Source organism: Cydia pomonella, unplaced genomic scaffold (genome assembly GCF_033807575.1).
Source record: "Cydia pomonella isolate Wapato2018A unplaced genomic scaffold, ilCydPomo1 PGA_scaffold_167, whole genome shotgun sequence".
NCBI classification, from domain to species: Eukaryota; Metazoa; Arthropoda; class Insecta; order Lepidoptera; family Tortricidae; genus Cydia; species Cydia pomonella.
The window spans coordinates 138,327-162,159 of record NW_026907809.1 but is presented as its reverse complement, the minus strand read 5'-3'; the positions used below and the strand labels follow the sequence as shown (position 1 = coordinate 162,159).

Sequence of the window (23,833 nt, the reverse complement as noted above, 5' to 3'; positions counted from 1 at the left end):
CCCTGTTACCACATTATGCGCATTTCTATTTAAATGTGGCCCCAACTTGCATTTTGGATTTTGGAATTTATTAATATTATTTGCACTCAGAATAACAAGCTCTTTCAATCCTAATACCTTTTTTGTATGCTGGAACATGGATCTGCGTACGAGAAAACTATTTGAAAAAATACTCGCAGCACATGAGGATATGCATGAAAAAAAAAAGTTTCGTTTGTCCGTTTTGTTACGGTCATAGAAGGTTGTATTGAAAACGAACCAAATGGACCCAAAAACATTTGGATTGTTTTTTTCGTTAATCGATGGTAAGAGCTCGTGTTTCCTAAGTAGAAATAATATACTTGCAAATTCCCAATTCTAATACAAAATATGGGGGTACAACTTTTAATAGAAATATCGGTATACATGATGCGCTGGATGTTGTTTTTAGTCAATAATGCCACAGTCTAGTAAGCGAGAAACAGCACGCGTCATTCGGAACCTGACACTGACACTGGTGCAAATATATATTCACATAGCTTTGCTGCTATATCACATTGTACAAACTGATTACATATATACAGATGATTGTGACCATTTATGTAGCTAGTCTACAGCAGTATCGATATATGGGACGCGATACTTAAATACGTCGACAGTCCCGTATATACGGGACGTATGGCAACCCTAGTTATAGGGAGGAGATACCGTAATTTGTGACTTTGCTGCCAAACATCGGTTTTGTTAGACAGTGAAAATTCTATACGTAGTATAATTAATACTATTATATATTCTGTGACTACAGTCATTTCGGTTTTTATCGGATTTGAACCTGGAACGAGAACGAATGATCCTTTTTAAGAATCACACGAACATAACCGCCGACATACAATCGAAGTTACATACACTCTCATTTAATAGTACATTACGATACAAGTGCGAAAAATAGGAACTCGTGTCGATTTAAAACACTCCCTTCGGTCGTGTTTTAATTTATCGCCACTCGTTTCGAATTACTTATTCGCATATGTATCGTACAACGATTTGCAGTACATATGGCCCTTTAAATGTTCGACACAGTAACGTAATATGCTAATTTTCGCACTAGTGCGGTAAAGTAGCACCATATGTACTGTAATAGTGCATTGTGATACAAGTGTGCTAAGTTGGTCATTACACACGAGGCGATATTGTGCGCGGGAGCTGCAAGCGAGCGCGCAATAAGAAAGCCGATGTGTGTAATGAGTAATGAGTATAGCACACGCGTTTCATACGACGTTTTTCAACACACTATCGAGGAAAAAAGAAACTTTAATTGTTGTTGCGGCCGGCGGGCCCCGGAAAGTCGGCGGTCGGAGGGGCGCCGGCTCCCGCCAGTCCACGTTATAAAATCTACTTGACCAATTTAAGAAGGCTCCGTTTCCATACATATTATTAGCAATCAGTTACCTGCTTAACTCAGTCGGATAACATAATGAAAAAGCACGAGTGTTATAATATACTGAAATATATATGGTATATGCATGCCTGGTACTAGTTTTCGTTTCTAGATGTTGTAATACTAAGAAATTAGAGCAAGTAGATGTTTTACATACAAATTTCTATATATGTATTTTTTCATGTAGTTTAAGCAACGTCGTTTTAAAATGAGACCGTAGCTTGGCGACGGGTTCGTGTGATTCTTTGGGCCACCCCACACTAGCGTTTTTGAGCGTCGGCGTCTAGTCATCGCTATGGAAAATAGCGTCGCTGCGCAGTAGTTGCGCCAACGTTGCGTCGAGCAGCAGCCATAGATTTGACTTGACGCCGACGCTCGGGAGACGCTAGTCAACTCTATGGCTATGGGGTGGCTCTTTATATGGTTTAGCAAGGCTTTTCGATTATAAGTAAATGAATTATCTTTGTATGTACTATTTCATATTACCTACATCACATTTTATTGCCAAAAATAACATTGATATTAAAATTAATTTAACCTAACCTAACACATTTTACACTGATTAATTGTGGTATCAATGTGGCATTATTAATTTGGATGTCTTTGGGTACATTCCAAATTGTTAAGCATAATATTATTTAATAATTTTGTTACTTTACAAAAGCCCTAAGTTCACATAGGGACAAATTTTACGCGATTTCTCTTAACAAGCTAGCACACTAGCACGCTTCACCGTATTTGCTGAAATATTTGTCTTGGATCTTTTTCCATAGTAAAGGGCCAAACGACATAAGGCAACTCATTGTGTGTTATTATGGTTGCGTCGCTTTCGTTTGCCATATAAAAGAAAGAGAGGCAATACGAATGTTTATATATAGGTACGAATCCCTATAACAAAAAACACTAATTGATCGGCAGCAAACAGTTGGGTATTGGTTGTAAAAGAGCGCCGCTAGAAAGTGTCGCTTAACATTTTGTCCCCTAGTGAAGCTTTATTTATGGGTGGTAGTGGTAATTTGTTCCGTCTTCGCCTTATGCGCTCGATACGTTATTCGAGTTATATCTCTCTTACCCTGATGATGATGAACTGTAAAAATTAATCGATTAACGATTTCTTTTGCTGTAAGAACAACATGTTAAATTGAATCTATTCCAAATTTCCTGTAAAGGACGAGAGTTAGACGAATACGGCGAAGTGAATTGTCGCTAAAACTTATACGTGTAATAAATATCTAATGTAATATATATTTAATCACAATATGTTATAGTTTTGATAAAAGAAAAGAATGTGTTAAACTTTATATTATTATTTGTTGGTAATTTTTATTATTTATCGTAGACGTCCACGGTAAAGTATGAAAGCAACCATTTACAGGGGCGGATTAAGAAGGCGCGGGGCCCTTAGCACAATAGCACGCGGGGCCCCCTGTTTAAAAAAAGAAATGATTAAGTGCGAGTCAGACTCGCACCCCGAGGATTCAGTACCATCACAACATTTTTACCATGTCTTAATTTTTTTCTACTCGTTCTCGATTAGTTTTTAACATGTTATGCATTGTATTTTTTAGGGTTTCGTAGTCACCTAGAAACTCTTATAATTTCAACATGTCCGTCTGTCCGAGGGTTTGCTCCGTGATCGTTAGTGCTAGATAGCTGTAATTTGGCATGGATACATAAATCAAGCATTGCGACAGAACAGTAAAATAAAAACTAAGTATAAAAAAATAGGGTACCTCCCATACAAAATGTTTTTTTATTTATTTATTTTTTCCTTTGACCCTATAGTGTGGCGTATGGTTGGATAAGGTCTTTCAAAAAGAAAAACGGTCTCCAAAAAGCTTTTTTTATAAAGTTATTATTTTCGGAAATAATCGCAAGAAAATTTACCTAAATAACGTGTGTATTTCTATTGCAGCTACAACAACCAATAATAAATATAAAATAAAAAGAAAAATTAACGCAGCCCCTACACAAGAAATGTTTTTGTTTTTGTGTCTGTAGTTCGTGTCATCCAGGAAGACGCGCCCCACTCCTGCTCCCAATCGCCTATAGTACCTACAAGTGTGCTGTGCAGCCTTTTACTAGTATAGTAGTTCTGTCTATACACATTAATTAGTAGATATAACTACTACATTGCCAAAAAGTTGCAAATTTGTACTATAAGCGATTACGAAGAAGCGCATCTTTGTGGATGACACGATCTATAGGTATATGACGTCATTTAAAATCCGGAGTATTTTCTTTATTTATTTATTTTTAGGAATTCCGTTTTTTTTTATTTAGCCATTTTAAAAGAGCGTAATCTTAATGAAGTTGTGTTATTTTATCACAGTTCCTTTCTTCTATATAGGTTTCCTCCTTACCTTCGGTTTTCATCATCAGATCAGGTCGATAACAGTGTATTGTCACCGATTTTTCCCTAGTATGCGAATCTTTAACAACAAATTTTGACAAATGGTCAAAAAAATAGTTTGAAAATTTTGAAAACAACTTACGAGTATTGCATGTTAAATACGAGTAAAAGCATGTAGGGATACTGTTTAACATCAATATTATTAAGTTAAATAAAAGCTTGTAAAAATAGGTGAAACGTGAGTTGTACTTAAGAAGTGGGAACTAATGGCTAAGTAAGCCAAAAAACAAGGCCGAAGGCTGAGCCCCACGAGCTTTTCCCCCGGACCACCCGATTTCGTAGCGTTCCCGTGCTGAAGACCAAGCTGCAGTAAAGCAGACCCTAGAATGAAACCAATGCCATAGTGTGAACGAGGCCGTAGGCCGAACTCCGTATAAGGGCGGAGGCCCGGAGCGTTCTATCGCGCCGCGCCACCATGCAAAGGCTGAATTGTAGGAGAACAGAGTTTGGAATTGAACCAATGTGATCTCGGCTCGCCTGCTGCTCGCCTTAGTTCTTGCTCGAAAGTGCGACTTGCTGGGATGCTTTGGGTATCAGGCCCTATGTAGGGGCTTTACATCCGGCCTACGCGAATGCAAAGCCCTGCATAGGGGCCTCGCTGTTTTCTTTTTATAACGGCCTTTGCAGCAACTCGGCATATTTTAGGCGCCCGGCCAGCCGTAGAAGAGCGCGTCCTTTGGCCTACTACAGGCTCAAAGCTGATCATCATTAGGCATTAGCTGTAAGGTGCAATTTGTTATCTGAAATAATAAATAAATCACCCTTCCTTGTTTTTCACTAATCTGCTTTTTAACACAGTAAGGATCTTCTTTTGTTCGTTTCCGAGCTATGCTGTTTCCTGCAGCTTAGCCATGCACAAAAGCTTTGAGACACTCTGCACTTTCGGTTTTATGCTAAACTCTGCTCTTGTTCTTTGCATAAGCCTAAAAATTATCTAAATTTGGTATCGTCTTAAAGAAAAATAGACAGGGTAATAACAAATAATAATAATAATTGATCAATATTGTTACTGACTTACGAAAAAAATACACTGTAAATAAAATGTGATAGTACATGATCCACGGAGAGCGAGTTCTACATGAACTTGGCCGGTTCCGCGTGCCGAAATCACATGGTCAGGGTCGGAGCGCGGGGCCCCCCTAGGCGCGGGGCCCTTAGCATATGCTTTTTCTGCTGTTCGGTTAATCCGCCACTGACCATTTATTAAATTTCTACCAAAGCTGTAACCTGAGTAACATAGCTTTTGTCACTTCAAGCATATGCTAAAATTGCTAATATAAATAAACGATCTTCTGATCTGCGATATTGACTTATATATTATGTTATGTTTATAAATTGTGATATATACCGCAACTTTTGGAGCGGTTCGTCTGTTAAGTTTTAGAATTAAAAGTATTTCTTTATCCAGTATGCACGAGTTTGATTTTCACTCAAGTGAAGCTAAGTCACCATGGTAAGTAAATTATCCTTTCTTATGCAAGTCAATATAAGTGACCAGTTTGCTACATGTTAAAACTCCAGTGGCACTTCTCGACCCTCAGCCCTCACACCGATGTTGCCCTTGAGCCATCTTAGTAGTTGCTTTTTGCAGGGGCCCATCTTTTCAGGGCGAGTTACCGTCTGCCGGTCGGAACTAAAATTGGATACCTTTTATTAGGCAGGCGACGCAGGCGTCCGATAGCCCAGTATTTAGTTCATCGCTTTCATCAAAAATAATTCGAAATGGAGATGGATTGTCAAAGAAAACTTTGTAGCCACAGTTTTACTGCCATCTTTCGACACATGATTAAAACTTTTAGAATGCCATTTGACTTTGATCCTTATTCTTTGACTGATATGTGTTAAATTTGTTCAATATCAAAAAGTGGCCCCATCTAATAGATCAAAGGCCAAAGGTAGGGCGGCATCGTTTCGAGTGATGGCGCCACAGCCTTTAGCCGATGTCCGGTAAGATGGGGCCACTTTAATCAATAATGAAAAAAAAAGAAACGATAAAATAGCAGTCGAAAGTGTCGAAAGATGGCAGTCAATTTACTGTGGCTACAAATTTTCTTTGATAATCCACCTCTATTTCAAGTTCTCTTTGCTTTCATTTAATAGCCTATTACATTTTAGATTGGCGGATGCTGCCTCTGCGTGCGTCCCAAGACATGGGCAGGGGCAGCATCTGCTCGAAAGGGCATCTGCGTGTTGGCTGCGCCTCAAAAGTCACGGGAAAGATATACAAACAAATTTTAGTTCATTTATATTTCGTAATATTTATTAAAATATTAGTTTTAATTGAAAATATTGGAATGTAGCATACATTTCATATTATATAACCATTAATATAGATAGTGACATAAAATGGATGAAATAAAAATAATAACGACTATATTATAATCTTACAACAGAAATAAATCAAAGTAACAAAGAAATCAAAAGTGGTAAATACTGTCTCACGTAAAAAAATAATATAATAGTCATGCCAGGTAATGACATTTTTTTTTGTCAATGCCCGACCAGAAATATACGATCATTGTCAAGAGGGTTCTGTTATTCTCATGTATAGGGTGACAGTTCAGTTTAGTGTGAAAAATTTAGTTTCAATGAAATTCCGCAATATGGCGCGTGATCATATATTACTGGTCAGGCTTTAGCTGCCTGTACCTCAGCCCCGTTGCTCGTCTAATAATTTCTCCTTGGGCTCATGTCATGAGCCCAAACTGTAGGAGGTTCCCTTTTCCCGTAGAAGAGTTGTCCGACCTTACAACATGAGCTCTACATTAGCATAATATTGCAATGTTTAAGTATATATTCGGCATATTTAATCATTATTGTTGGGACCGGCAACGTTGTCTGTTATACTTAAAAAATATCGTAGTACCTATGAGTACCTAATACTGATCTTTAAAACTTATATACTTATCTTTTTGTAGATTGTCAACAAGAGTGTTTTCTAATTGAACATTTTATGCTATCGTTACAGAATCAGTTCATCACATTTAATTTTGCTATTGATTGTTATATTTTAATGTAATTGTAGTTGTAATTTTGATTAACAAAATCAAAAATACTATCACAGCTTGGGCTCGCCATTGCCCCTTTCCAACTGGCTCCTGCTTTTGGCAAAATTGTCAAGAGCGCTCAGTCCCGCTTTCAAGCTGTTCATCTCAATTCTGTTCCACAAAGTTCCCATTATCAGATAATAGAAGCTTAGTCCAGTGATAATTATCTTTAGTACGTTGTAAAATACGTAGTCCGGCCAGTAACCGAATGAGCCTAGTAGGAACATGAACATCAGTCCTCCGGCAAACAAATACAGCTTTCTTGTTCTGGACAGGTTGGAGTAGGCCTCATCGCAGACTTTGTAGGCAGCTGCAATCGTGTCATCCAGCGACCCGTCCTTATAGACCTTTTGGTCTTTGTACGAGCCTTCTGTCGGCCGCATATGCAGTTCAAGGGCAACTGCGTTGTGGTCCGAGTACGAAAATTGCTGCCCAGGCACCCTATCTTCGAGTGGGTTGCCAAAGTTCATTACCTCGCCCTAAAAATAAAAATGCATTTTAGATGATACCTACATATATCTAGGAAATAAGTAAGTACCTATAACATAAGTGTCTATCTATCATGAACAAGATTGGCCTAGTCATCTTTTCGCATCAACTTGATAGCGTCTATTGAGAAAAAAGTAATTCGCAGGTTTAACGAAGTTTTTTAAAATTGACTTCCATGTTATTTGAACCAGTCCCGATCTCCCCTACATTAAATGATGCTGATAATCTTACCGCCCACTGAGAGTTGACATGGTACAATATATGATCAATCCTCTTCCCCTCAGGGCACAGCTTCACTTGCTTCTTATCAGAGTAGCTGTTGTTGGCGTTGTCGTTGGTGCCGGTGGCTTTCCTAACAGCAGGGTTGGTATTCTCACACTCTAAGTCGTACGGGTCTATGAGTGATGGAAGTTCTGTTATTAATCTAAAACAAAGATATTTAATTTTACCAGAGACCAGTAAATATTCAAGTCGGACAGCACTGCGTTCCTCGCATGCCTTTTTTCTATTTTTTTCATTTTAGCTCTATACCTATAAAATCTGTCACCGTGGTACTGCTATTTATGACTTCGACCGACTTTCCTAGCCGCTATAGCGAAGTACAATTAAAGTATGATAAAAGTATTTTCGGCATTCTTATTTAATGGTCGTCAACGAAATAAATGTCATATAGGATCCTGTGTGCAAATGAAACAATGAACAAGGCCTCCAGTCATAGAAAGTAAACTAAAAAAAATTCTTAGACAAATGGCAGCGCCATCTCTTTTCGCTACCCCGGAATCAATTGAGTTGATTCGGTTAGGAGGTCGAACCATACTGTTCTACCTTATGGATGGTCAGGGGCCACAAGCCTTCGGAAATTGTCATATACTTGGAAATTTCGAGCCTTGCGATCGAGCCCAGGTAACCGAGCGGTATGTCGCGTAAACGGAGGACGCTGGTCCGATTCCAGCCCCGGCCATTGGAGGCCTTGATCATTTTTTCCTTTGAATATGACATAGGTATATTTCGTTTATAGTTTAAATGGTAGTGCCTACTTGTAAAAAACAAATTAAAATATTAATAATAATAATATATTCTTTATTGTGCACCACATAATGAAAAGGGAATACAGAAAAAGAACACACATTACATTAGGTAACAACAGGCGGTCTTATCGCTCAAAAGCGATCTCTTCCAGACAACCTCTGGGTAGCAGGAAACCAATAACTTACAACTATGAACGGGTAGTGCTGATAGGAGATTAGAACAATACTAATAGAAACAGCATCACATATCAATCGTGAATATATATATTGAAGAATTATACTAAATAAAATATATATATGACATGCATACATATATAAATAAATAAAGGCAAATTAAGGCAGCGAGAGGGAATGAGATTTGGCGCATCTAATATCCAGCGGCAAAGCATTCCATAATCCAACAGCCCGAAAGGTGAAGGAATTAGTATAAAATTTAGAAGGAGGAGGAGCAAGGAGATGCTTTCCCGCACACCGAGCACAGAAGAGAGATATTTAAAACGGTCTTTAAGATATGGGGGGGGGGGGGGGGGGGGTAGTGGGGTTGAAGAGAATATTATAAAGAAGGGTAAGAATGTGAGAGTTGCGACGAAGACGAATTGGCAGCCACTTGAGCTGGGTACGAAATTTCGATACGTGGTCAAATTTGCGTAGGCCAAATATGAATCTAATACAAACATTTTGCAATCGTTCAAGTTTGTTTAGCTGGTCCTCCGTGAGATCAAGGTAACAAATATCGGCGTAATCTAAAATAGGGAGAAGAAATTGGGCAAGCGCAATTTAGGTAACAAGCGGCAAAAAGTTACGAACTCTACGTAGTGACCCCAATGAAGCAAACATCTTCCTACTGATCTCACCAACCTGCGGTACCCACGAGAGTGTGCGATCTATTAGAATTCCAAGATTCCTTACTTGACTCGAATAGAGAATCTGGATGCCATCAAACACTATGGCTGGCAAGTTGTGAAAGTGAATCCTAGAAGTGAGTTGAGGACTACCTACAATTATGGCGTTTTAGACGGATTGACTTTCAGTCCATAGCGTTTACTCCAACTGAAGATGCATTCCAAGTCCCGTATTGTGGAATTGATGGTTTGAGGAAGATCACTAATTGAGCACTGTGAGTAAATTTGGAGGTCGTGGGCATAAATATGGTATGAAGAGGAAATGGCGTTAGTAATAGTATTAATAAAAATTGAAAATAAGAGAGGTGACAGTACGCCGCCTTGCGGAACGCCGGTCAGCGTGCCGCAACCACGGAGCACAAGAAGAAAAATATTTTCATAGAAAGTAATTTAATTTCTTAGAGTATTATTAAACCATATGATTTATTTCATGCTTTAAAATTAAAATTTACGTTTTGAAATTAAAAATATAAGTATTAGGGTGGCAGTTTTCATACAAAAATAAAGAACCAGCATCATGGACGGGACAGCAATATAATGCCCGTGCATTAGAGATAGCAGCAGGCGGGCCAATGTATGAAAATCTATATGGAAAGCGTCTTTGCTTTAACTAAAAAAGAAATATCATGATTGGTAATAAATTAGTGATAACAGGTGACAACTGCCCCTGTATTTTTTGTTTTTATTAAAAAAATATATGATAGAGGAGGCAAACGACCAGACGGATCACCTGATGGTAAGCGATTACCGTCGCCCATGGACACTGCAACATCAGAGGGGTTGTAAGTGCGTTGCCGGCCTTTAAGATGGGAGTACGCTCTTTCTGTAATTATACCTGTAAGACAAATCGCCAGGCCCTGTGTTGAGGTCTCCAGCAAGGATGGATACATCAGCTGTGGATTTAGTCAGATTTACAAACTCTGCAGTGGAATGTGCTTGCAGAGTTCTATGTGCTAAGTAAATGTCATCCTCATGGTACTCAGCATGTAACTGAAAACAAATTAAATTATAATTTGAAATGGTTTTGTTGATTTTGGGGTTTTTAGTTTAAAGATTGCGGCCACGGCTAAAAATCGAAGGAATATACAAAGTGGGCTGGTTAACTCGACAGATTTTAAATGTGTATTCTTGACCGCATTAAGAGTCTAAAATGTCATACAAAGTTTTTTGAAATTGGTATTGTTTTAGAGATAATGACAATTCTTATGAAAATGTGAATCAGGAATGCGTGGTCAAAATCTATCGGATTTTACCCGCCCACGGTGTATATTCATTACAAATTTTACCTCACGAGCGGAATCATGGTTCCATTTCATTTTTATTTTCATTTAAAACCAAAGCATTTTCGCGCGTAAGATTAAATTGTGACACTTAAAAGCTAAAAGCTGTTTTGGGCAGATATCAATTTAAAATAATGTCTATTCCAGAGGGTAACAAATACCAAAGAATCAAATTGAGACATGTTTCAAGAAATAGTAAAAATTAATTAAAATGCTTACATGAGTGCAGTAAATGTTAACCAGCCTATTTTTTACTCGTATCCGACACAAACCAACACCTTTGCCTCCGAACCAATCCCCATGGTGGATCTTATGGATGTAACCATTCAATGGCCATTGGTGGAAAAAAACGTCCTGGATAAGCCACTTCGAGAAAACACAGAGACCTGATCCAAGGACTCCACTGGAAAATAATTTAAAAAGCCATCATTTCTGTTACAGAAATCTAGTTTGCAGGAATATGTTGACATCTGATAAGGCATCTGAAAGGGCAGATAAGATAAGTCATGGCATAAGCACTTCTGCGTGTTGCTATTTAAGTTATGGGAAAGTTGATTTATATATATATATATATATATATATAAAGATCTCATGTATGATTACGAAATGGATGTTGTAATTTGCAGTGCCCTTACTTATTTAGTTATTCTGATGTTAAAATAAATATTATAGGACATTCTTACACAGATTGACTAAGTCCCACAGTAAGCTCAAGAAGGCTTGTGTGTTGGGCACTCAGATAACAACATATATAAGTAATATACAAATACATCCATAGAAAACACCCAAGACTCGGGAACAAATATCTGTGCTCATCACACAAACAAATGCCCTTACTATTAGCCTTTGCCTTAGTATGTATTTGTGTTTGTGTTTAATAGTCTGCATATTGACTTTTGTACGAGTTCTACATTTCCTGCCACCTGGTTCTATTTTCCTTTAAAATTTATTTGTAGTTTTACATGTATGTAAAATGTATAATTGTTGGTGCAATAAAGAATATTTACTTTCTTACTTACTGGGATTCAAACCCAAGACCATGGGCTTCATAGGCTGAGTTGAGTAGTAACTAGGCCAGACTGGTTGTCATAGTCATAAAAATGTGCCCCCTCTGTTAGATTTTGTAGCAATTTGATGCACAGAAAGCATATATTTAGGGTAAACAAATAGATTCAGGCCAAGCTAACTCAGCAGCGATTTTGAAAGCACAGATGGTGCAAATGTTATACAGTGTTGCCTCGGTTGGCCAGGGTCACCTGACACAGCTATAAGTTTCTGTATGTATAAGGACAATTTGCCCTGGCAGAGTCCAATTCTTATTGTAAACAGCTGTAATCTTCATAGCACAGCCATAAAGAGCACCGCCTATGCCTATGAAAACCACCCTTTTAACCTTTTGAGCACCAAAGACGTCATATGACTCATGCGGCGACAGCCCAATGTCAACCCTAATGCATACCGACAAGGTAGACGATTACGCGCCACAGACGATAGGTGTGATGTTCAAAAGGTTAATGATTTTGATGCTAATAAGTAGGCATCGGAGTTTTTATCACATGGTAAGACTAATAGCAAGCTATGGAATCGACATTAGCAATAAAATTCAACTCATATTCATACTGATATAAGGAGGCTAAGAAGTAACATGTAAACATGTTAGGATTGGTTGCTATATATTTAAGTATTAATATGTTAACAGTATAATTTGGTACTGTGAACATTATTATTGACAATATAAATACTGTTACTGTGGCGGTATTGTCTGTGTGACAATATAAATACTGTTACACAGACGATAGGTGTGGCGTTCAAAAGGTTAATGATTTTGATGCTAATAAGTAGGCATCAGAGTTTTTATCACATGGTAAGACTAATAGCAAGCTATGGAGTCGACATTAGCAATAAAATTCAACTCATATTCGGACGTACTACTGCAAACAGGAACCAACCCACACAACGTCAAAAAATTAGTTAAGTATACAGCTAAGCCGTAAAATGCACCTTATGTCGACCCTGTAAATATCAAAGTGATGTGACAAGTATTACCTATAAAAATATCATGGTCACAAAGTTACCAGCACTCTGTTTACAACTTTATAATAAAATAAAAAAGATCCATGTCACATGGTAACCCGATACGTTGCTTAATATGCTTATTATATTTATTCTAAAAAGACCCAAGCAACATGGTTCCTAGTTAAAGTATCTTCATTATTATTCCACATGGAACCATGCGGGTTGGTTCTCGTTTGCAAAACAAAAATCGAACAAGTTGATATGTTCACAAAGATTCCTCTTTGAAGCTAGAGAAAAATATAACTAATAGGAGAAAATACAATGACGGCACTAAAGTATCATGGCTGACAACGAAAGAAATTGAGCTGAGAAAACATGAAGTTTGCAAAATATATATGAGGTCTAATTATGATGAGGAATTTAACGAAGTAGACATAAAAAAAAAGGTTCGCGGAAGGGTGACCAATATATCTATAATATATATCGAAGGATATAATGGAGCCCCTGTGGCCATCTGGAAAGCCTATCCCAGATGCAAAGTTGAAGGACTTGAAAAGCCTTCTGCATCTGATTCCACAGGTGAATCATGATTTCTATGTTAAATTGATGCCCGTTGAAAATATTGAGGATGACCTACGCACAAAAGGCAAAGCAAAGGCTTTTCAGGTGAACCAGACTTCGAAATTGAGGAAGAAACCACTGAGTAGTAACAAAATAAAATTGGCAACAGATCTCATTTTAAGTATGTCTTAAGTTAAAATTGGATATTTTGATAACATAGAACTGTTTTTGAGTAAAGTATTGAATAATTTCAGTGTTTTTGTGTAAAGTACGAGTATTGAGTACTGTTTAGTGTTTGTACTTTATATTCTTTGAAATAAAACAAGTAAAACATAGCTTATTATGGTTTTTTTATTACCTACTAGTAAAGTAACAAGGAACCAACCCTCACTGAATCTTTTTTGTTAACAGGAACCATAGACTTTTTAAAGAAAAAAACGATACACGTTTTGTTTTTTGAGCAAGTTACCAGTAAAAACTGTAGAAAGTAAGGATTTGTTCGGTATTTAAATCAAACTTTTTGATTTAACTTTCCCATGTTTTTTGTTTACATGTTTTAAACAAAAACTACTTTTTCTCGAAACTGCCATCGTGTGGGTTGGTTCCTGTTTGCAGAAGTACGTCCATTCATACTGATATAAGGAGGCTAAGAAGTAACATGTAAACATGTTAAGATTGGTTGCTAAGTATTTAAGTATTAATAATGTGTTAACAGTATAATTTGGTACTGTGAACATTATTATTGACAATATAAATACTGTTACCGCATAGTAAGAAAATAAAGTAGAATACCTGTAGAAATAATGTGAATAGGGCAGGTTGCGTTTCAGTTTTTCTTTGATAAATAGATAGTCATCCTCACTCCAAACCTCCTGTAGGCACACCACTGTATGACAACTTTCTTGTAGATATGTGGAGATTGCTTCCATACGTTCTTTCCTGTTTTTAGAGACAATAGGTATGCCCCTAGAAATATAAAAGGTTCTTACTAATCAAGTAAGCTTTTAAAACAATATTCTAATTCCTAGGTTCTGCCCTATTTCATTTTAACTTTTGATTTTACTAATAATATTTAGTTTCATAGTAACTTACCAGCAATTAAGCGTAAAAATATTTAAAGAAAAGTCAGACATGGCAAGAAAAAATAGCCGACTCTTAACAAAGAAAGTTATAGTTTTAACTACTATCTTAGGTTTTTTTATCACTTAGCTTTAACTGTGCTGCTTCTTATTAAAAATATCAAAATTAAATTATTTTTCTAGGTATCGTTTTAAATTTGAGATTGACGCCAATTTCTATCGTTTATTCCTGCTTGATAGCAAATAATGGATAACAATGATAACCTAAATAAAAATCTTAAATGTCACAATATTGTCAGAACAAAGTTTCGTAAACTTTAAACCTTCATCATATGATGAAAAGGTCTAAATTTCTTGGTACTCTCAGACTACCGGATTTGTTTGAGATACTGAATAAATCGCTCGTTTATATTATCACACCGTCAGAGATTAAAAGCCAGTCCAGATGGAACGATCTAATTAACCGATTTGATGAGGGCGGCTACCGGGAAAATCTAAATTCGTCAATTGCGGGCATTTTTCTCTGTCACTCTAATTACGTGTTAGTGAGAGTAAAAGAGAAAGATCCCGGCAAATTGCGAATTTCGGTTTTTGCGGTAATTTTTGTCTTAAAGGACTGGCATCCAGGCCATAATTGTTAAAAAAAAGATCAGAAATTAAATTGGCATCTATCTCCAATATTAGATTTATGGTGATATTTGAACGCTTTAAATTAAAGAAATGCTCGCGAAAACTAGCGTCACAAATTGGTACTCTGGCGTCCACACCTCGATTTAATCGATAATATCGCCTATCGGTCATAATCGGCGATCAAAATTCGCGTTCGAGCCAAAAAATACAGGTGCTCACTAGGGTAGGGCCCTCTGATTTGATTTCTTTTAGACAAAGGTAGCCAATTAAAGCATTTTTAAAACGTGACGCAACGCATGTTGAGTCAAATTAAAGTGTATTATATTCTATAGTGCCAATTACATCCACACTTTATCATATTTTTTTTTACATTTCAAACGATATGCTGATATTTGGTGAAACTGAAAAATACTCAGGCCTGATAAAGTGTGGATGTAATTGGCACTTCAATCAGATTGGCGAAAAATTGTTCCCGTCTGGACTGGCCTTAAAAGCGTTAACACACGGTCGAACCTATTGAAGCGGTCCTTGTCGTTAGGATCCGAACGACTTCCACGCATTCCAGCGGTAAGAGACGAAGGTGTTTTTCGATGTAGCAGTAAGACTTAAAAGCAGATAAAAGTAGGCAAAAAAAACAAATGCTATGTACAATAACTGAAGATATTCCATAACATAGAAATTCCAGTGCTTTATTTCTGATAATTTTAGCCCGTACGGGGTGCGCCTAATACTAATAGCCGTACGGTATGCACCGAACCACGACCTTGATCCGGTCCACATACCTCTATCTCTCGCTCTAACCCGTAGAAGTGTCCTTATCGGATGTACCTTCGGCAAAACAACATATTTCTGTTTCTACGAAGTGTCACAACCGACTAGGCTAGGAGACCGATGGAGTCACGCTTTGGAGTAAAGCTATAATACGTTAGACATGTATGTAGATTTATCGCCAAGAAAAATACATAAGTTAAAGTAACATAATTTTTAAGCATTTACAATAAAAATCAAACAATAACATCAATGATTTCTGGTTCTAATGCTTCCTTGAATCCAGCAAGCTTGATGGCCGTAGAGATTTTCATGCTGCCCGCATCTTTTCTCTCTTTTCGTCCAGTCAGTTTTGTTTTTGGAGGCTTGGTTTTAATATTCGGGTCACTGTGTAGCTTCAAGTGCAATACTAACTTGGCCTAAAATAAAAAATAAGAACTGTTAAGCAGTCCGACGAAACATGAATAATACCTAGTCCTAGTCATAAATTCTATTACTTACAAAGTTAATTGTATCTAGAGACTATGATTTTAAAGTTATTTAATAAACTTTTATTATGTACCTATACCTAACGAATAAAAAATGCCTAAATCCATTGAGCCAAAGAAGGGGGCAGCCCAGAAGCCCCGTAATGTTTATTTGTGCAAAGCAGTGCAAGTTTAAATTTTTGCCACTAGATAGCAGACCCTACAAAACAATGCACAAGAGACCGTGCGTGAACTGTAGCGGGCAGCACTTGCTTATAAGAGTAAGGGTTAAAGTTTACGATTCAGGTCATGAGATGGCAGACCCTACAACGCGCACGGTCCCTATCCTGTAAGTGGCCTTGGGCTTCTATTGATCTTGCAATTTATCTAACATGTTAAATCAAGTTTAAATGTATTATTTATTTTGAACTTTGCAAAAAATTAATGTAATTATTACCTTAGTACTCAACTCTGCTCCACACATTTTACATTCATGTCTTATTCTCTCATGTTTCATTAAAATATGTTGTTTTAAATTATTGTTCCTTGAATAAACCCTGAAATAAATAGATAAATACATAGCAATATGTATTAACTGTATAATGAATATAAATAAATGCTGCCTTAATAATAACTACTAGAGGCTTTATGTCAATACTAACATTTATCTATAATTTTATATGCATTAATCATGAGTCATGGAGCGACAGTGTACAGGCGGATCTGTGCCAACTCAAAGCCGATAACTGGCAGGAAGTGGCACAGGATCGGGACAGGTGGCGTTCTCTCGTTTTGGAGGCCAAGACCCTCTTTGGATCACTGCGCCACAATAGTTAGTTAGTTAGTTAAGAAAATTTGAATTAGAGCTGTATTGTCAAAGAAAACTTTGTAACGACGTAAATTTACTGCCATCTTTCGACACATCATTAAAACTTTTAGAACGCCATTTGACTTTGATCCTTATTCATTCAGTGATATGTGTTCAATTTGTTAAATATCAAAAAGTGCCGCCATCTTACCGGGCACTATCACTATAGTCTAAAATCTCTAAGAATGAACTTTTGACACTTGAGTATTGACGTAATTAGTGATGGGGCTAAGACGTATCGTGTGTAAAATTTAGCGATTAATTATGAATTATCCGAATCGATTTTACTACAACAGATTTTTTTCTTGTTATATGCCTATATATTATATTTAGTCTCACAAATCTTCTCAAATTAATAATTGATATCTATTTTATTTTATTTAGACATGGTCACAACACTAAATAAAATAAAAAAAGACGCAGACCGTAACTGTTTGCATTCTAAATTGTTATCGTAAAATATTCAATAACTAAGATATGAAGAAATGTAACATTCATTATGTTATGTTTATGAAAAGTGAAATATTGTGTTTACGTACATGACAAGGTGTAATATCGTTATGGGATTTTGTTTATAAAGTGTCTTGCGCGTTTACGTTCTACGGGCATTGCGATGTGTCAAAAGTTCATTCTTAGAGATTTTAGACTATACCTAAAGGTTATGCTGCTATACCTTTGGCCTTTGCTCTATTAGATGGCGTCACTTTTTGATATTTAACAAGTTGAACACATATCAGTGAAAGAATCAGAATCAAAGTCAAATGGTGTTCTAAAAGTCTTAATTATGAGTCGAAAGATGGCAGTAAATTTACGTCGCTACAAAGTTTTCTTTGACAATACACCTCTATTTCAAATTCTCTTGGGTAAGGCGGCAGGTTTCATGAGTAGATATGTTTATATATGGTAAATAACGCTACCTATAACAATGATGAGGCATGCAGGGCACGCGGCTTTGTATGGCGAATGCAGGTCTTCCATATTTACTGGTCTGATCATAACATACCTTCAAAGAGCAATGTCCATATTGCTAGGCTCAAATATTTCTGGACATATCATTGTGAGATATTGAAATACAACATACTATAGCATGTATAAATAATGATGAGATGAACAAATAAATTTTAAAAATATTTACCGTTCACAGTTGTCATAAGGGCATGGAAAAGTTGTAGTTTTAATTTTTGAATGTGTTTTAATGTGCCGCACCATGTGACTGCGTAGTTTAAAATGTCTATCACAGTCATTACAAACAAATGCTGAAAATAAAAAACAAGTAGCTGAAACGATAAATATGTAAACAATCTTTGAGCTATGCAGCAGCAGTTTTTGAACTTTTTTAGTTTTCTGTGAAGCCCTAATAGGGGTCATCCATATATTACGTCACAGCAACAGGGTCACGCGGGAGGGGGGTCCCCCCTGCCAAATGTGACAGAGGGGGGGGGGGGGGGGGTGTTAAAACTCGAAATTTTGTGATATAATTCATAATATATGCTATGTGGTATAAGGTTTTGGTTCAACCCCCTGTCAAATACAAAAGCTGTCAATAGAACGGCACGTCACCGAAGTGTCAAAACAGAAATTGAACTATATGCGTATGCATCTAGGTCTATGTTGGTCTGTGGTCTGTGACGGATTCCTTCAGCACAGTGTGTAATTTTGGCTTGATTGCGGCCATGTGTGGTTTATGTGTTTAATTGATAGCTGTTACTATTTTAGAGGTATGACAAAGACACCGAAGGTTTTTTTATAATAATTTTCGGTGTTATTGTGATTAGCGAGAAAAACCCATAGAAACCAAAAAAATGCAATATCTTTTCTCAGGTGCATAATATGCAAATAAATAAACTTAATTCTCATAAAAGAAGTTTGAAGCCATAACATAAAAACTACATAAAAAACACAGTACATTAAGACACAATTCAGGTTTTTGTTAAATAGGATAAATATTTTTTTGTGGGACAGTGCCTTAATGGTCGCATTTTATTTTTAAATGGACTGAATTAACACATAATAACATAGTTGTATATTAAATGCCAGCTCATAAAAATGAAGGGGTGACGAGATATGAATTTAATTATTTTTTTTGTTGAGGGTTGTCACTAAATTTTCTATGGAAATTTAATTATCATGTTCAGTTATATTCATTGATTCTGCTCATAAATAACATCGTTAAATTTGGTTTATTATATTACTTATATGATTAAATCACTCATAACTTTTTAAAACCAAAAGGTTAAAACATAATCTTCACAATTTTTTTTGGTTTGTAATAGGCATCATTATGTTTGACTGTTACAAAATTGTGCTACGCAAAAGAACGTTGGGTCATATTTTCGATGAAGGACATTGATTAGTAATAGGAAGGGGTCCGCCCTCGCCCAGCTGACGCTAAAACCCAATAGTGTCCGGAGAAGCAGGGGTGAGGCGTCATGGAGCCGGAAAAGACCCATGGCACTGCTTTGCCTCAGGAGAAATTGACCCATTCTCCTGGGGGATGTCATTTTGGGCCTCGACCGAGTAACTTAATGCTAGAGGGGCATGAGGGCGCCCACAAGCTTGTTTAGTGGAAGAACAAATCCAAAATGATATCAGATAGAAAATGGGTTTGTTGGTTGACGTAGTTCGGCCCAATTCAGGAACGGAATGACGGTAATACGGGCAGTACTGCTTTATCAAAATCAAATCGAAAGACCTTTGCCAATATTTTAGGCCTCGAAGAATGGCTTGTTGATGACCTACATACTATTCCTGTGGCATTGTCATGCGGTTTTGAAATAGATTCTGTGAATTTTCAGGTATTTTGTAACAATTTGGATACCAAATACGTCAAAAAATATGGCTGGTACATGACCGTCACGGTTCATAAAATACTAATACATGGTGCGAAAATCATAGAATCTATTTCCTTACCCATTGGAATGCTCTCAGAACAAGCCGGTGAATCAAGGAACAAATTTTGGCGTTATGATCGAGAGCACCATACACCATACGCAAATTCCACCGAGCTTTAGAGTCTTCTGACCCTCTTTTGTCGACTATGTCTGTCGGTGATAGACAAAAAAACGAAAACATTCTGCCATTCCAGAAAAAGTTCTACAACTTTTAAAACACAATGGATAACGTATCCATGACGACCCGTCACCGTAAAAATAATCTGATGATACTTGTAGTGAATTTGAACGGGATACTGACTATAACGAACATAACAACATCGTATTATCATCTGAGAATTGTATTGTGATGATTGATCACTAAGCTAAATTTCATCTAAATCTGTGTGATAGAGCAACAAACATCCAAACACACAAGCTTTTACATTTATAATCTTAATAGGATTTATTTTTGCGGCTAGTTTTGAACAACCCTATTTCCATAGAAATTTCTAAAATACTTAGAAACGCTATATCTCTATACCCCTTCTATTGTCGTGTGTAATTTTTTAGGACATAATAAACAACAATATTTTTCATATTTATAATGAAGAATAAAATGCGACCAACACAAGGTTCAATAAAAAGGGAAAATAAGAAAATCTTAAATAATTCTTATAATACTACAGTTACATTTCCTATTTTTTTATACGAATAGATAGTGCAATGTTACGTTACATAAGATTCTAACAAAAATAGAAACAATTATATTTTAGGAGAAAAAAAAAGTAATTTTTCCTTCAGGTCATTGACTTTTCACAAAAAAATAATTTCTACAAAAGTATACAGAAATTTACTATAGAATTTTTTATTAATTGTTTGCCATATCAAGCTCTTTCGAAAAAACACAAACTACACGTGGCCGCAGCCGGGCCAAAATTACACACTGTGGTCAGGCGTCAAAAAGGTTAATGGATGACACCATCGTATTCAGGAGACTATAAAAAAATTGTTGGGGTTTAATAACTGCTTACATAAACAAGCATTTTTACACTAAGGGGAAGTAAGATATTTTGCACTTATTTTCAGCACTCTAAGGCGCCATTCATTTATTACGTAAGTTTTTGGCAGTTTTTGGCTCCCTTCCCCCCTATGTAAGAAAAATAAGAACCTACCGACCCCCTCCCCCCCTGTTTAATATTATTACGTAAGAATCTAAAGGGAATAAATTAATAATGTTACTCAAAATTAAATTAAAACTTTTAATTGAACCTATAAATTTACTGGTTACTTTTTATTTTATGATGTAATAATCAACTTTTTATTTTTCCTTCTAGCTTCATCAGTCCGCGCTTTTTAATCTAAACTTTGCGTATTTTTACTCTACATAGAACTATCACATCTCCTCCCCCCCTGTAAGTGAAAATAGACGTGCCCTACCCCCCCTAACCCTAAATCGTCTTTCGTAATAAAGGAATGGTGCCAACCGCCATTAGGCACTGATTACAGTTTTTTTGGCACAAATGACAATGTATATAAATTTAATTACCTCTTCCCATGTGATCCAACCTTATGTGCTTCTGATATTTAGACCACAGGCTAAATGTGGCATTACACTCAGAGCACCTGTATATCTTATGATTACGAGCATGTTTCTTCTTTTCCTTGAGACTCACAAATTCTTTGTGACAAAGCTCACAACTGCAACATACAAAGTTTCAGTTAACACTTTCAGTGCCGGGCACCCCGTTTCCGGGACAAAATGAACACACATATGTGTTCTTGGCAATGAATGTGTTAGCTATTAGTAATATGTAGAGAAATCAACATTTGAGGGAGTATTGATAGATAAATTGACATTACATCAACTGATACAGTATTACTTAGCCGAGGCCATGTCACAATACTGTTTGATTTCAAATAGAACAATCATTAGCAAAACTGTGTTAAATATGTAATATGAATGTAATCCAAAGTATACCTGAATGACATAATTCCAGTATGTTGGTACATATGAGCTGTTAACTGATGTTTCTTCAGAAAATTCAACTTGCAAATGTCACATGAAAATGATATCTTCACTTTGTGAGTAATGTTTACATGTCTCTTCAAGTTCTGTCTGTTAGCATACTTCTTTAAGCATGTTGGGCAGCTGCAAAATGCGCCAATAACTTTATACAATAAACCCTTTTACTTTTTAATATGATATATTTATTATTATTGTGGTTTTTGGGCCTTTGAGTGCCACGTCGACCAGGTAGTGATCTATTGTGACAGCCCTTTAAAGTTCATTACTGATGCCCGTTGAATCCAGGAAATTCCAGATTCTTTGGGCCGTAATGTTCTGTACCTCATAGGATTGCAATATGTGCCGCCCTAAGTGGGTACTTCTTTTTGACATTAGTGGTCCACAGGAGCAGAGAATGTGCATTGCAGTCTCCTCTGACTCATGGCAGAACCTGCATGTCGCATCTTGTTTCTTCTCAATTTGAAACATGTGTTTGTTCAACTTACAGTGTCCAGTCAATATTCTGGTCACCGCGCAGGTTTTGTGTCTTTTGAGCTCTAAGAGCTCCTTAGCAAATTTGTTGTTGAACCCTTTGATAATATGATATAAGGGAGTTTTTAGAAAATACTGTACCCAAATAATTATAGGCGAGCAGCTATTTAGCTGATGAGCCTATGTCACACAGTGTCCTGTATTATACAATTCAAAGTTTGTAAAGTCATATCACATCACTAAGTAACATCAGTCTAACTTATTTTTTAAAAGCCACTTGTCCAATCTGTTTTTAAAAACATTGACCGAGGGAGCAGTTACAACACTATCCGGTAAAGAAGGTATCAGTAGTTAAGGAAAGTTAATCACTGTCAGTTTTTGTAACAATAATTAAATTTAAATAAAAAATTGCTTTTTGTGTCCTTTTTATAAACTATAAACAATATTACAATGTAAAAATTCCCATAAAGATTACATGTTTAATTAGACATAAATTTACCAGGATATAAACCGTGATTATCTTTTATATCGTTTTTATGGAGCTCCCGATATATTACGGTCAATTTAAGTCTAGTGAAACTAACCGTGAATCATTCAAAACTGTTACATGCTTAATTGTCAAAACTAACAGCAATTAGCTTTTCTTAACTACTCACTCTAATTGTGTACAGTATTTTCTGAAAACTCTCATAAGTACAAGTAAATAGTAGTTGAATACCTGAATAGCATATCACTTTCAGTGACTTTATGTATATTATTGATGTGTCTATCTAGATGACTTTTGTTCGTATAAGCTTTGCCGCAGTTAGTTTCCGGACATGGAAACCCTTTCTGAAAAGACAAATATCACTTGTGTAGACATTATAAGGCTTAGATTAAACGTTTTTCTTTACCAAGTTAGTATTTTGATGCCGCGTTTTCGATAACTCGCAAGGCCCAATATAATCGAGAATAGACACGTTTGTTTTCATAAATGAAAACAGCCAATAGTAAATATACTTTAAATACTTACGATGTTATTATGAACTAACAAGTGCTGCGCCAATCTATAAGGTCTGTTAAAAACGGAATCGCAACCTTCAAAAGTGCAGCGATGTAAAGTTTTCTGTTTAGTTTGCATGTTTGTATTATAGCTACTACATATATTTAAAACAAAAACTTCTATACAATATTATTGTGTATTTATACGAAGATTGAATTTATCTCATAACATAACAGTCTGTTTCCTTTTATACATCACAAATTTTGAAATTCACACGCATGTAACCATAGCTCGAGTTATAATATAACCTATAATAAGCGAGCGGTAGGTGCATGGTGCACGTCATAGAAAAAAAAATACTTGTCAAACCCCAAGAATATTTAAGCCACACTAAACAACGCCCAAATATTATTATGATAGTCCTAGTCAGTATTGCATTCTCTGGTCTTAACATTAACAGGCGACCGGGCCCGACAGACTCGGTCAGTGTTGTTGTACACATAATCCCACATAAAA

At 36.4% G+C, this 23,833-nt stretch overlaps 2 protein-coding genes across 2 annotated transcripts; both read right to left on the bottom strand.

Moving 5' to 3' along the window:
• Window positions 1-6,062: 6,062 nt before the first annotated feature.
• LOC133533477 (putative neutral sphingomyelinase) lies at window positions 6,063-14,485 on the bottom strand. Its single transcript, XM_061872469.1, has 6 exons — window positions 14,246-14,485; window positions 13,946-14,119; window positions 10,796-10,979; window positions 10,132-10,286; window positions 7,598-7,790; window positions 6,063-7,356 (listed from the first exon to the last, which is right to left on the bottom strand). The coding sequence occupies exons 1-6, from the start codon at window positions 14,284-14,286 to the stop codon at window positions 6,889-6,891; spliced, it is 1,215 nt and encodes a 404-aa protein (XP_061728453.1). The 5' UTR covers window positions 14,287-14,485; the 3' UTR covers window positions 6,063-6,888.
• Window positions 14,486-15,829: 1,344 nt separating this feature from the next.
• On the bottom strand, window positions 15,830-23,758 carry LOC133533474 (gastrula zinc finger protein XlCGF8.2DB-like). Its single transcript, XM_061872466.1, has 7 exons — window positions 23,348-23,758; window positions 23,054-23,166; window positions 21,817-21,987; window positions 21,385-21,536; window positions 18,101-18,221; window positions 16,555-16,654; window positions 15,830-16,049 (listed from the first exon to the last, which is right to left on the bottom strand). Exons 1-7 carry the CDS (start codon window positions 23,453-23,455, stop codon window positions 15,867-15,869), a joined length of 948 nt encoding a protein of 315 aa, XP_061728450.1. The 5' UTR covers window positions 23,456-23,758; the 3' UTR covers window positions 15,830-15,866.
• Between the last annotated feature and the right edge of the window lie 75 nt (window positions 23,759-23,833).

Excerpts from the sequence above, each read along its gene's own strand:
- LOC133533477 (XM_061872469.1), bottom strand. The coding sequence starts at position 14,286 with ATGTCTGACTTTTCTTTAAATATTTTTACGCTTAATTGCTG. Across the intron at positions 14,120-14,245 it reads ATTTTTACGCTTAATTGCTG|GGGCATACCTATTGTCTCTA; the intron begins GTAAGTTACTAT and ends TTATATTTCTAG. Across the intron at positions 7,357-7,597 it reads ATGTCAACTCTCAGTGGGCG|GGCGAGGTAATGAACTTTGG; the intron begins GTAAGATTATCA and ends TTTTATTTTTAG.
- LOC133533474 (XM_061872466.1), bottom strand. The coding sequence starts at position 23,455 with ATGCAAACTAAACAGAAAACTTTACATCGCTGCACTTTTGAAGGTTGC. Across the intron at positions 23,167-23,347 it reads TGTTAGTTCATAATAACATC|AAAGGGTTTCCATGTCCGGA; the intron begins GTAAGTATTTAA and ends TTGTCTTTTCAG. Across the intron at positions 21,537-21,816 it reads ACTGGAATTATGTCATTCAG|TTGTGAGCTTTGTCACAAAG; the intron begins GTATACTTTGGA and ends TGTATGTTGCAG.